This window comes from Dreissena polymorpha, chromosome 14, assembly GCF_020536995.1.
Source record: "Dreissena polymorpha isolate Duluth1 chromosome 14, UMN_Dpol_1.0, whole genome shotgun sequence".
Taxonomy (NCBI): domain Eukaryota; kingdom Metazoa; phylum Mollusca; class Bivalvia; order Myida; family Dreissenidae; genus Dreissena; species Dreissena polymorpha.
This window is the reverse complement of record NC_068368.1, coordinates 221045-236213: the sequence shown is the minus strand read 5'-3', so window position 1 is coordinate 236213 and position 15169 is coordinate 221045. Positions and strand designations below refer to the sequence as shown.

General features: G+C 34.5%; 2 protein-coding genes across 2 annotated transcripts in view; one reads left to right on the top strand and one right to left on the bottom strand.

Annotated features, from left to right (window-relative positions):
• The window catches only part of LOC127857583 (uncharacterized), a 22557-nt gene extending 8100 nt beyond the window's left edge, over positions 1–14457 (top strand). Inside the window, exons 3-12 of the mRNA XM_052394055.1 lie at positions 38–208; positions 831–1001; positions 1620–1790; positions 3309–3479; positions 4883–5062; positions 6529–6586; positions 7202–7307; positions 7598–7771; positions 8430–8532; positions 9266–14457. Of these exons, the coding sequence (XP_052250015.1) occupies positions 38–208; positions 831–1001; positions 1620–1790; positions 3309–3479; positions 4883–5062; positions 6529–6586; positions 7202–7307; positions 7598–7771; positions 8430–8532; positions 9266–9450 (1490 nt within the window). The 3' untranslated portion in view covers positions 9451–14457. The remainder of the gene's footprint in view (positions 1–37; positions 209–830; positions 1002–1619; positions 1791–3308; positions 3480–4882; positions 5063–6528; positions 6587–7201; positions 7308–7597; positions 7772–8429; positions 8533–9265) is intronic.
• The window catches only part of LOC127858476 (uncharacterized), a 230935-nt gene that overhangs the window by 106283 nt on the left and 109483 nt on the right, over positions 1–15169 (bottom strand). The window lies entirely within an intron of this gene.

Genomic DNA, 15169 nt, shown 5'->3' with positions numbered 1-15169 from the left:
CAAAACTGTGCTGTCTATGGAAACTGTTCCGTTATAGTGTGCCCTCCGTTCGAGAACAAAAAGAACGGGAAAGTGGTTGGAGAATCTCTGCTTGAAGGTGCCACTAAGAATTTGACCTGCCACCCCGGATACAGTCCTCGAGACAGAAATAACGTTGTGAGCCAATGTAAAAATAGCCAATGGACGAAAATTACGGAGTGTGCTATAGGTATCTTTGTGAATGTTAGATTTTTAATTTTATGAAAGTGAATTTTTGATTTGAATTTCCTTCATCATGACCAAGTAAATTTCCACTATTTGATGAAAAGGTCCGATCGTAATCTTCTTAAAGCATTTGCAACTTAAATATTATATCGTTACGCAAATTATTAAACCTTTACATTCATTTAAGTAAACACCGATTTTGACAGGAACAAAAGATATCGTTTTGGGGTTGGGTAAATGCGCAACGCGTTGTTTATTACGAACCTAGAAACGTCTTGAGACAAATATCGCATCAGCCTATTCCTTGGGCACATAGTTCACACAAGCCTTTAAAAAATGTTCTTACAAAATAGTGAAAACATTTTAATTATATATCAAATGCCGACCATAAATACATTCAAATAATACCATTCGGCCTAAATAGCATACCGATGCTCTGTTCCCTACATTAACCTTAGCACTTCATGCAGCTTACATGGACATTTTACTATTGGTTAAATTGTCTGTGTCTTTATGATAAACTATTCATCTCTAAAATATTTCAACGCACATTCCAATTAAGGAACTAGATAATTGCCCTCTTTTGATTTTTGTATTCGCTGTCATTGGAAATTGTTCCTTTGTAGTGTGCCCTACTTTTGAGAACATCAACAACGGGAAAGTTGAAGGAGACACTCTGTTCGAAGGTGCAACAAGAAATTTGACTTGCAATCCCGGATACAGTCCCCGAGACAGAAATGCTGTATTGAGTCTTTGTCAAAATGGCCAATGGACAAAAATAACGGAATGTATTAAAGGTAGCAATTACAAAATTAAACGTTTTTTGTACAGTTGGTATTGTTTGATTTTTATTTCCATCACCATGTCAAAGTATTACCACCAGTTGTCGAAAAGGCCAGATTTTAATTTTGTTAGAGCATTTACATTTTGAATATAATATATGTACTCATATATTCAACCTTAACAATTATTTTAATTAAAACAACGACCTTGACAGAAACAAAAACTACAGTTTTGCGCTATGCTTACATTTATTTTGCAACTAGGAACTGCTGAAGACAAATATCGAATCATGTAAATCCATCAGAACTTAAAATGTTTTTACTAAACAGACAAGAAGTTTACTTTCAAACAAACTGTAATATCATGTTGATAAGATATCAACCTTAAATGCTTGCAATACTAGTCTGTTTTAATAGTTTAACGATGCTCTGTTTTCAACACAAGCCCCCAGCAGTCGGCTAATATGGTCAGTTTTACTCTTTGCTAAATTATCCGTGCTGTTGATACAAATTATTCAATGTAAACATATGGCAACGCACTTGTCAATTATAGCACAGTTGTGAGACTATTGCCCCTCTTTGAAAACACAAGTGTTGTATATATGCTGTCTTTGGAAACTGCTCATTTTGTAGACTGCCCTCCTTTTGAGAACAACAGCAAAGGGAACGTTACTGGAGACTCTCTGTTTGAAGGTGCAACTAGAAATTTGACTTGCAACACCGGATACAGTCCCCGAGACGACAATATCGTAGTCAGTCGATGTCAAAATGGTCATTGGACGAACATAACGGAATGTGTTAAAGGTAGCATTTGTGAAATCTAAACATTCGTTTGTTAAAAAGTCTATATATGATATAAATTTTAATCATTATTACCAATTAAATTTCCATCAACTGTCGAACAGATCAGATGGTGATCGTCTTAACGAATTTGCAACTTCAATATTATATTGTTACTCTAAATAGTAAACCTCTCCCTTAATTTAATCAAAACACTTATTTAAACAGGACCAAAAGCTACCGTTTTGTGGATGAATATATGCGCTACGCGTTAATTTATTTTGCAACTACAAACTGCTGGACACAATTATCGAATCATGTTAATCGATCTGTTCTTAATACATATTTCAAATGGCACTAAGAAGTTAAATCAAAACAAATAGTTTTGACATCACTTTAATATAAAAATACCAAACATATCGACCATTAATGAATTAAAATAATATTTTCCCGCTTTAATAGTTCACTTTTGCTCTTTTCACAACACTAGCCCCAGCACTGAATGCAGCTTACAATGATCATTTCGACTCTGTGTTATATTGCCTGTGCTTTTATGATAAAAACTATTCAGTTTCAAAATATGGCAACACTCTTGTCTATTATCATGGTACAGTTTTGGGATCATGTTCTACCAATAGAAAAACAATTGCTTATATGCTTTCTTTCGAATATGTAACTTTCTATGTTTGTTTGAACAGTTATTATTGTTTGATTTTAATTTCCATCACCATGTCGAAGTATTACCACCAATTGTCGAAACGTCCAGATCGTAATTTTGTTAGAGCATTTACATTTTAATATAATATCTGTACTCATATATTTAACCTTTACATTTATTTTAATTAAAAATCCGACCTTGACAGCAAGAAAAGCTACCGTTTTGCGTTATGCTTACATTTATTTTGCAACTAGGAACTGCTGAAGACAAATATCGAATCATGTGAATCCATCTGAACTTAAAATGTGTTAAAAAACAGACAAGAAGATTACTTTCAAACAAACTGTTATATCATGTAGATTAGATATCAACCTGAAATGCTTACAATACTAGTCTGCTTTAATAGTTTAACGATGCTCTGTCTTCAACACCAACCCCAGCAGTCGGCTAATGTGGTCAGTGTCAAGGTTTTAGATAACGTATGCTTTCCAACAAACCGAGTTCAGTTAAAATGTATTGTATCCCCAAACAAAAGGTGGGCGGAATTCAATTACGTCTTTTTAAGGATTTTGCTCAAACAATTATTGTTACACAGTGAAGTGAGGTGAAAGTCATGTAGATTAGATATCAACCTGAAATTCTTACAATACTAGTCTGTTTTAATAGTTTAATGATGCTCTGTTTTCAACACAAGCCCCAAACAGTCGGCTACTATGGTCAGTTTTACTCTTTGCTTAATTATCCGTGCTGTTGATACAAATTATTCAATGTAAACATATGGCAACGCACTTGTCAATTATAGCACAGTTGTGAGACTATTGCCCCCCTCTTTGAAAACACAAGTGTTGTATATATGCTGTCTTTGGAAACTGCTCATTTTGTAGACTGCCCTCCTTTTGAGAACAACAGCAAAGGGAACGTTACTGGAGACTCTCTGTTTGAAGGTGCAACTCGAAATTTGACTTGCGACACCGGATACAGTCCCCGAGACGACAATATCGTAGTCAGTCGATGTCAAAATGGTCATTGGACGAACATATCGGAATGTGTTAAAGGTAGCATTTGTAAAATCTAAACATTCGTTTGTTAAAAAGTCTATATATGATATAAATTTTAATCATTATTACCAATTAAATTTCCATCAACTGTCGAACAGATCAGATGGTGATCGTCTTAACGAATTTGCAACTTCAATATTATATTGTTACTCTAAATAGTAAACCTCTCCCTTAATTTAATCAAAACACTTATTTAAACAGGACCAAAAGCTACCGTTTTGTGGATGAATATATGCGCTACGCGTTAATTTATTTTGCAACTATAAACTGCTGGACACAATTATCGAATCATGTTTATCGATCTGTTCTTAATACATATGTCAAATGGCACTAAGAAGTTAAATCAAAACAAATAGTTTTGACATCACTTTAATATAAAAATACCAAACATATCGACCATTAATGAATTAAAATAATATTTTCCCGCTTTAATAGTTCACTTTTGCTCTTTTCACAACACTAGCCCCAGCACTGAATGCAGCTTACAATGATCATTTCGACTCTGTGTTATATTGCCTGTGCTTTTATGATAAAAACTATTCAGTTTCAAAATATGGCAACACTCTTGTCTATTATCATGGTACAGTTTTGGGATCATGTTCTACCAATAGAAAAACAATTGCTTATATGCTTTCTTTCGAATATGTAACTTTCTATGTTTGTTTGAACAGTTATTATTGTTTGATTTTAATTTCCATCACCATGTCGAAGTATTACCACCAATTGTCGAAACGTCCAGCTCGTACTTTTGTTAGAGCTTTTAGATTTTAATATAATATCTGTACTCATATATTTAACCTTTACATTTATTTTAATAAAAATACCAACCTTGACAGCAACAAAAGCTACCGTTTTGCGTTATGCTTACATTTATTTTGCAACTAGGAACTGCTGAAGACAAATATCGAATCATGTGAATCCATCTGAACTTAAAATGTATTAAAAAACAGACAAGAAGATTACTTTCAAACAAACTGTTATATCATGTAGATTAGATATCAACCTGAAATGCTTACAATACTAGTCTGTTTTAATAGTTTAACGATGCTCTGTCTTCAACACAAACTCCAGCAGTCGGCTAATGTGGTCAGTGTGAAGGTTTTAGATAACGTATGCTTTCCAACAAACCGAGTTCAGTTAAAATGTATTGCATCCCCAAACAAAAGGTGGGCGGAAGTCAATTACGTCTTTTTGAGGATTTTGCTCAAACAATTATTGTTACACAGTGAAGTGAGGTGAAAGTCTGCAGTTTCATAAAAAAATACGTTTACAATACCATAACACTTTGATATTAAAAAATAGTTAAGTGAACATTTATTTTGGCTTAATTAATACGTTTCCAGAGTAGTTCTGTTATAAGTTTTTGTTGCTGAATTTAATGAACAATCGGGTTTTGACAGCTCATAACGTTGCCGTTGGGAAGAACTCAAAACAAACCGACACGGCTAACGGTCGCGCGGCGGCATGTGGTAACGATGGCAACATGAGCACGTGCACGGAAACTACATCCTCAGATGCATCTTGGGAGGTTGACTTGGGTGGAGTATTTCAAATAGAAAGCGTCATCGTGCGGGGAAATGGTACGTACTGCTTGGTATTAAAATTTGCATTTTGAAAGGTGAACACTGTTTTGATGTGTAATTTAGTCTTTTATGTGATCAATATAACTGCAAAAAGATACAAAATTAAACCGACTAAGCACCGGTAATGTCGTAAATGTAGGAAAGTTAAATGTCGCCCTTGACTTCAAAAGTTGGAAGGCTGACGTAAAATGTCGAAACAAACGCTTGATATCGCAAAACTACGGACAATATATATGTATCATCTTTAACGCTAAATGTCGCAGACTTTAACGCTCATTTTCGCTATATGGAAATAATAACACATAAAAGTTCAGTCTTTTATTGTCCCATTTAAGAAATAACTGTCCTTATTTGATAGCCAGACGTATCCGGGAATAGTAATTCAGTCCGGGATGCACGGTTACATGTACGTCAGTATATGTAAAGTCTTGAGAAATGTGAAGGTTTTAGATAACGTATGCATTTCCATCCAACCGAGTTCAGTTAAAATGTATTGTATCCCCAAACAAAAGGTGGGCGGAAGTCAATAACGTCTATTAAAGGATTTTGCTCAAACAATGATTGTTGAGATAACTTAATGTTCAGGCGGTCGTAACTCAAAAAGAAAATGGCTGCCGCACGATTTAAGAAACACTGTATGTGTGTTTTAACTTTGTAAGCATAACAATATAGTATTTGATCTCCCATTAGACCATCCTCCTCTAGGGCCAATAATCAAAACTAAAATAATAGTAGCAGTGTGTGCATTATTTGTAGAAAATATGATTTCAAATATAGTTTGTATCACACGACATCCGGAATGTTAATCCTCTATGGAAGGCGGGTATCTTTTTTTAAATTATGTTCCCGAGAAAGAAAAAAAAACTTACACCTACTGCAAGCCCAAACTGCAAATAAACTGCGCATGCATATGGCTTCATGACAAAAGTATTTTAAATCTGCTCCGTTGTTTCAAAGTTTTGTCAGAGTTACTGTTGATGATGCGAAATAAAGCGTCGGAACAGTTTTTTGAGACATAAACCTTTACAGAAACGTCATTTTAAATCCCGATAAAAGCGATATTTATCGTTTGTTGAGACATTAAGCATCGAAGCGTCATTAAGAGCTGCTAGAAATTACTGAAATTACTGCGTTCGGATATCGAATGTTGAATGATTATATTGAAATCATAACTGATGTGATATTTTGTTCAATTACCATTAAATATGGAGTAATTTATCATTTTTTTTATGTCCGGCAAAGGGTGTAAACGTGTATTACAATTTTGAACATTAACTCTAATTAGGGTTAATTACTTATTTGCTGTTAGATTATACCTTACGAGAATAAAGATTTAAAAAAAGAAACATGACCAAAGAACTGTGGGTCAAACTGTATAATCACCAGTTGTAGATTTTTCAGAAACTGAATATGCCTGTGCATATTTTCCTTTTATGTATTCAGCTTATTTGTTTTTGTCACAGAGGAAGGGCAGTGGATATCTCGTGTGCTTACCTTTTCGTCGGTGTATAGTCCAAGCTCGTAAGTAGTTTGAACATTCATCCATTTGAACATGTGTGTGCAGTCCTTGAACTAAACAGAGAAATATATTTCATTACTTCTATGTCGGCAGTGAAGTAAAATACTCATGCAAAATTGCATTACTAAACATTTCAAATATTTGCTCAACATCATTCGAGTTGAAAGATAATTCGAATCGAATACAGACGACCAGTTTAATATTCTATGTGTAAAACTGCAATATTATCGCATCATCGCTGACTGATAACATGTTAAGATATTTAAGATGATCAGCATTGCATGATTACAGCATTAGCATCTTAAAACCTGGGTAGCTCAAATCTTGATGCATTTTATGTGACGTCAGAGGGAGCAAAACGAGATTTCTTGGACTTTTGTTGTAGATTCAAACCTAATTTCTTATCGTTATGGAAAGAGTAAACACTATCACCCCCCCCCCCCACACACACACACAAACACACGTAGTGCTTTCATTTACGAGCATGTTTGATATGTAAACATTGAAGTTACGGAGTAACCATTATCACTCCCTCCCTCCACTCACACGCACACACAGGTAGTGTTTTCATTTACGATCATGTTATATATGTTAACATTGTGTAATTATTTAAACAGCTGGAGTGCTCAGCAAATTATCGGTGTCGCGAACGTGTTTCCCGTTTACGGTGATGAAATCCAAGCATGGGCGCCCAAAGATATCGATGCCAATCAGTTCTTGGAAGTAAGAATCGAAGGCTTTCGTTAAGGAACAGTATTGTCTCCGTTTTGATAATTAAAAAGCATTTACAGTCTTAACGTATGGTGTCATGATAATACATTTCATATTGTATTAATTGTCATATGTTGACAAGCACCAGAATAATGGTAGTTTTTAACTTAATATAAACATAGTGTTGTAAAAGCGTCAAATGACTGATTTTTCAATGAACAGTTTATAATTAAAGTAATATATATGTATGTTATACAATATTTTGTATTTTGAAACACGTTAAACAAGTCGTCATCTTTCAGTTCGAGTTTCCAAATAAGGTAAACGTCTCCAAAATCGACATTTACGAGACGTACCATGCCGGCGGAGTGAAGGCTGTCAAGTGTTATGACGTCACCGGAACGTGGATAACGCTTTGGTCGACGGCTCAAGTATCCGTTATCAAGCATTCAAGGATTTTTAGTCCATCTTTTACGGTGAGAGAACGAGCTGAACGAGACGAAAATGTTTAAGTAGATATTTCGGAGGCTGCAAAGATGGCAGTTTCTGATCAAACTTATTTTGGTTACATTACACTTACTAAATGAGATGCAAGTGTAAATCCTCTTAATAAAGCATCGAGGTTGACTGGAAAATGTTATGAGGTACGGATGATCAGTTGTGATACTTTTTGTTCATGTTTGCATTTACAGGAAAGTCAACTAATAACTTAAGATTTGAATTTATGGGATGCGGCCGCATTGAAGTGTAAAGTAGCCGGTAAAAATTTGTTGACAAGGCGATTTTCTTTTATGTGTCTAGTTCTTACATATCGCCTGACTTAAGATCAGATTTAATTATTTTTAGAGAAAGTTATGGTCATGGGAATTTTAACATGCACATTTTCTAAAGTTAACTATTTTACAATACAAAAATATGGAATTAGTTTATTAAATATATTTCAGAGAGATCCATAACAGTACATCTCATGGTACGACTAGAATGAGTGTATGAATTTGCAGAGAGCATACATATGTTTTATTGTAAAGATGTGTTTAACAAAAATTTACATATCTCGAAAAATAAACTGAAAAAAAATCTATCGTACATGCATAGAACAAATGGCAAACACGTATATAGCGTCTCTATTTTCAGTCTACTACTACATGCTTCTCGAACCACATCAGGCTTGACATTGATTGCTCCCAGGCTAACAGCTGGGTTGAGATTGACGCTGTGATGCTACATGGCTACAAGGGTTAGTACACGAGTTTCTTTTGTCACGGATTCATTATACGCACTTGCAATTGAATTCTGAATGTTTAATGAGGATAACTGAGTTCAATCGATTACGATCAACTTCTTGTTTTAGTGACAAATTGCTAGGTTCTGTTCACTTCTGAAACTTTGCAATCCGCATTGCTTCATGCATAATTTTTAAAGACGTCTTAGATAAAAAGGGTTAGCTATTATTGCAGCAAAGAACAACAAAATTATACACAAAAACAAATTGATATATATCAGAAACGTATGTAATGTGATGCCTTTTACATTTTGAGTAAGTCTTTAACCCATTTATGCCTAGCGTCTAGAAAAAATGCCTTGGCAAATATTCGGCGACTCATCATGGTCTACGCTGTTTGCTTAAAGGAATTTCTGTAAGAAATATTCTAAATATAGAAATAAATATACTAGACATCCCTACTTTTTGAAATAAATCGATCACATTAAGAAGGATGGGAGAGTCCACTAGGCATAAATGGGTTAATGACGAGTTATTTCACTACGCGATGAATATTCATCATTCGGCGCTTATTCACTTGTGTATTCCGTGTAACAAACGTCACATACTAAATGTTGTAATACATAAATACCACAGATGGATACCGGAGATTGACAACAAATATATTTCTCGTTATTTTTTAACTATAAGTCATCATCGCCTCATCAACCATGTATGTTATAAATACCATCGCCATGATCTATTTCAGACGTGGAGGTTTACCTTGGCCTTTCCGATGGTGTGTATTCCCTCGAGGGCTTCTGCAATTGGATTCTTGACGGAGATTGTGAAGTACAGGTCTCCGGTGAAAACCTGGTCCAATTCGTTCAGGTGAAAATGAGACCGTCGGAGGCGCCGCTCCAATTATGCGAGGTGCTCGTACTGGGTTTTTAAGCAGTGAGTTACGAATGCAAATTATCTGATACATGACGCATGTTTTTTTTGTAAAAATGGTTCCGTATGCAACTTTCTCTTTATATTTCGTTTTAACATTGATTTATGTATGCAAAACTTTATATTTTACGCAATTCAATCCAGATTGACAGTAAATTTCAATTACTGTATAGTTCTATATGATTTTGCTTACTTTGTTACTATTGACTTTGTTTCTTAGATATGTTTGTAGTTGTTAGCACTATACAGACGTGTAATGTGCTTCAAATTTCCGATCAGATCGGTGATAAAGATGACAGTGCTATCGATATATGTGATATAATTGGCATTTCTGTTCAGATGTTTGATGACATTAATATTGCTACTCGTATGTTTGATGACGTGGGTATTGCTGTGCGTATGTTTTATGACGTTGATATTGATGTTCGTATGTTTGTTGACGTTGATATTTCTGTTCGTATGTTTGATGACGTTACTTTCGCTGTCAGTATATTTAATGAGGATGATATTGCTGTTCAGCTTTTTGAGGACCTTGATATTGCTGTTCGTATGTTTCATGACGTTAATATAGCTGTTCGCATTTTTGATGACGTTGATATTGCTGTTCGTATGTTTGATGACGTTAATATTGCTGTTCGTATGTTAGATGACCTTAATATTGCTGTTAGTATGTTTGATGACGTTTATATTGCTGTTCGTATGTTTGATGACGTTTATATTGCTGTTAGTATGTTTGATGACGTTTATATTGCTGTTCGTATGTTTGATGACGTTTATAATGCTGTTAGTATTTTTGATGAGGATGATATTGTTGTTCGATGTTTGATGAGGTTATTTTGTTATTTCATTTTATTTCTTTTGACACCATCTGCACAAAAATGTTTGGTATAATATGAGAAATATAAAACCTCACTTCAGGCCCAATGGCAGAATAGTGACCAGTCATGCAGACCTAAATAGTATATGGAACTCAGCCTTCGGCTTCGGTCCATATGCAATTTGGGGCTTCCTGGCTGGTCACTATTCTGCCATAGGGCCCACAGATAGGGTTTCTATTTCTTATATAGACTGCGGATTGCATTAAGTGTTTGCTTGTTGTAAAACATTATTCCCCTTATTATCTTAACATGTTAGAAAACCTTTGCCCATATTCACCAATCGATTTTTATAGACGTTCACTTATAAAAAAGAACGTTAAAAGACGTTTGTTTTGTACAGCTACTTAAAAGTGTTGGCTAGCATGGTATTGAACATTTATATTTGCAACAAAATTTGTTCATTGTGTGAATCACATAAGCATTATTTTCAATATGTATTTTCACAGTAGTATTGTAATTTTTCTAAGTCTATTCTTTATTCCTAAGTCTAAGAATGGGTTGGTGAATACAAGCCCAAAAGATGTGGATTTCATGACATATGTGTATGCCATGAACTATTTGAATTGAAGTAAAACAATATTCCCCTTAACACTCGTATTTTTATGTACAAAATGACAGTTTTTTTAATTAACTATTTCATTGTGGTATTGCCATCTATTAATGTGTGTATACGGCTTTTATCAAGTGATCAATATGATTGAACATGATGTGCGGACTGAGGGCTCAATAAACTGGAATAACTACGACATAATATGATTTATCTAAACAGCATTTAATGCGGGCGTGTGTGTGTGTGTGTGTGTGTGTGTGTGTGTGTGTGTGTATGTGTGTGTGTGTGTGCGTGCGTGCGTGCGTGCGTGCGTGCGTGCGTGCTCGCGTGCGTGCGTGCGTGCGTGCGTGCGTGTGTGTGTGTGCGCGCGCGTGCGTGCGTGCGTGTGTGTATATAGGAGGACTTTCTATGAAGTACACTGTTTTATTATGGTACAACATTTAATTTCATTAAATTACTCAAATGTCTGTTTGTAGATATGCAGTGTGGCTTATATAAAATTATCATTATAGATCGACATGATTTGTTAGACATATGTACGTGCATTTTTGTGGATTTGCCATGTTCAACGATTCGCTTTAAAATTACATCTCTTCCTAAACCAATTGGTAGATTTTATTAAATGTAATAGAAATGATACTTAAGTTACCTTCAAAAGTTGTTCTCATCATTCCAAACCATTTAAAATATAGGTCATAGAGCTAAAAAGATTGTTTTAATTGAACATTAAACATACTCTCCCCTTTGAAACCGCTCGGTGCAGAGGCCTGAGGCCTAAAGTGGTCCTCTACAATTTTGTTTTCAAATAATGGTCCTGCATGTTGCCCTTATGCGAATTTGTTTTTCTTGTATTGGGAAGTGCTCTGTGAAAAAATGGTTTAATAAATGTGCGTAAAGTGTCGTCCCAGCTTAGTCTGTGAAGTCCGCATAGGCTTATCAGGGACGTCACTTTCCGCTTAAACTAGATTCTTGCTAAGAAGAGACCTTCTTGAAACGAAAAATATTATAAAAGCGGAAAGTGTCGTCCCTGATTAGCCTGTGTGGCACAGGCTTATCTGGGAAGACACTTTCTTACATGAATTAAACCCCATTTTCACAGAGCACGGCACATTAATATCCAATGAACTTGAAACATATTTCACCCTGAAATCGGATTACCCAGGGACTTATATGTTTTATGTAAGATTGTATAATAGTCCTCTGCCGAGTTGTTACAATAGATCTATCCCGGAAAAGCACGAGTTTAGAAAAACCCACTAATCACCCCGGTACAAACAACGCTGGTGCATTAAATCAACCAATAATAGCTTACTTTAAATTATAACGGTTGATACGGTGTGTGATTTTGAAAGGATTATAAATGGGTCATGTTTATTTGTACCAGCAGATTAATGTTTTTTTTTCTCCAAAATGTTGCTTTTTCCGGGATACACCTATTCACACGCCGGTATTTACAACTCACCAGAGCGATTAGGTTTGTCATCCGTCTTGTGTATTGGGTGTTGATTCGTTAAAATGAAAGGACAAAGCGATTAGCTTTGTCATCCGTCTTGTGTATTGTGTATTGATTCGTTGAAATGAAAGGAATTGTTCACATGCTAAAATCTTGCTCTTAAATGTTGGAATCAAAATGATGACATCTGTATCACTAAGTTGAGCGCTTAAATATTTACTCAAGAACATCTTTTAAATTTTACTCATAAACAAAACTCTCTTAAAAATATACATAACCTGTCGTGTGAGTTCTACCTTTACATACAGTATGATTATATGAAAAACATTACAAAGTTTTGAAACCATTAATGCAATCTCTTCAAACACTCGTTTCGTCAATAAATAGAAGTATCATGATCTCTTGTATTATCCTTGTTGCGTCTTTGTATTGGTTTTGTTATAGAAGCAAGAAAAAATGTAATGAGGCTATAAATAGATCAGGGGGGAAAAAACTACTGCTGATCAACAGGTATACGTGGTGCAGGATCAACGGGGTTAACATAAGGTTTACACACGGGCTGAAAAGAATGTAAACACTTTATGTTTGCAAATATATTAGGTTATTGAAATACTTTCGCAAAATTCGTTAGTGCAGTTTTTGTCAATATCTTAAGAATGAAGCATGAACCATTGAATACGTCTGAAATCGGTTCAATAAAGTAATTTTGATGTATTTCACGTGCCATAAGAAAATATAAAATACTGTCTTTTATGCACCAATTGAAATTCTTAAGAATGATTTTTAAAGGGACTGCAACCAGATTGACGAAAAACATAAAAGTTCTAAAATACCGTATTTTTTTTACAATTGTTAGTTTATATTGATTAAAATATCACGACTGCTATATTACATTAATTGAAAGAGTTGTTTAGTTTTAATATTTTCAGTATGTTCGGTAATAAAATTGCACTAGGAATGTGTACCAGGTAACTACCAGTTAACTATATATAGCGCAAGTAGATTGATCATCATCGCAACGTGGTAAACCCAGACATTAAAATTGTGAAAGCATAGTGAATTGTTTCTGTTATATATAATGATCAATCTATTTGCGTTGTTTGTAGTGTGTATATCATTATGTCACCTATTTTCGCGATGTACTTTCGATTTCACATCGCGAAATGTTATTATCGAAAGCAGTAATTACTATATTATAAATGCAATCGAGCTAAACTAAATAGTTTAAACTAAACAGAAACTATACTTTAAACAACGACCAACCAATGAAAAACAGATTCCCGCAACCAACTTCTACTGAATTATCGCTAAAACCGATTATAAAAAGCAATCTAATATCAAACGCACATTAGTGTTCTATACCGATGTAAAGTACAGTGTCCGGTTACTAGGGTAACAAGTAGTTAATTAACAATGCAGAGCTAGTAAACAGCGCTGTCTTTATGACTACCAAATTTCTGAGTAAAATGTCTTGATCGCAGATTTATATTTTGCTTATTTTCATCAATTATCTTATTGTATATTTTTATTTTAATGTTGTTTTAAAAACATATGTTTTGTAAAGAAAATGTCCACCATGAAATTAAATTCGTCGTGTTTTACGTATACGATATCCCAACGACATATTCATAAAATGGTGATTGCAAATATATTTTATATAAAATATAAACTAGATCTCATAATACAATTGTGTTATATTTTCTATATTTTCATTAAGTCTAAAAAGGAGCCTGTTGTTTTTTTTTCTAAGATATCTCTTTAACAACCGTAGTATTCTAAACAGTGAAAACACACCTCGACAATTTCTTGTAGACAAACTCTCAATACATGTGAATGGCTTGTGTTTATTTAAAAATGCGATTTAAAAGCGATTACTTAATTTTAAAATAATGAATTGCGTCTAAGGTTATGTAATTGCGAACAACCGAAGTGCCTTCAGCGCTTTGATTGTTCCTCTATATGTTATTTGTTTATAATTCTACATATCCCATGCTATAACAGTCCGTGTATATGTTTTTGTAGCTGCTTAATATCCTGTTTTGACATTTCTGAATATCCTATGAAATATGGAGAAAATTCCCCGTCGGTTCTCAGAATAAATGAGTGGATCTTAGAAGATGCGTTAAGTGCTATGATTAATTTTATATTTTTTACACATCTAGAAGAGGATGAGTAGAGAGTCTCCTTATTATGACATGCTCCGTAACTATAGACTTAACTGTACTTTCCTTTGAATACATGCATATGAACCTGTGCTAAAATTTTAAAGGAACACTATTTGTTAACATTATCGAGTAATTATGTTTGTCAATAAAATTAAAGTATTTTTATACTTCTATATTTAGAACATCTTGTAAATTACATGCAATATTGTTGTAACTTAATGTGAGAGAAGATTGATCGATATTCTAGACATTGCTATATAATTTTAAAACGACAAGAAGATTTCGGAAGGAATCATAGAATGGCATTTGTTAAACGTATTTTGTACTATGAATTGAAGTCTTTTTGGCGTTGTAATGACGCCTTACGAGAGTCTTTGCTTGAATTTCGATTGCCTTAACGAATGTTTATAGTGGTTTCAAACTACTACATGGGTTTATAATTCTTCACTCGGTCCATGGGTAGAGAGTGCAACATCTGACATCGGATGTGGTTGTGGTTCTTGAGCAGCACGTTCTTATTGTACGAGACGCACGGAACTACGGTGACGAACACTTTCCTGCCGGGAACCGGCGGCTCGTCTGGGTTGATCTGCGAATTTATAGATATACTACGCTTTACACATTTTTAGATCATCCGCATCCACATAATGCATGTGCGTTAAGTGCAGTCCGC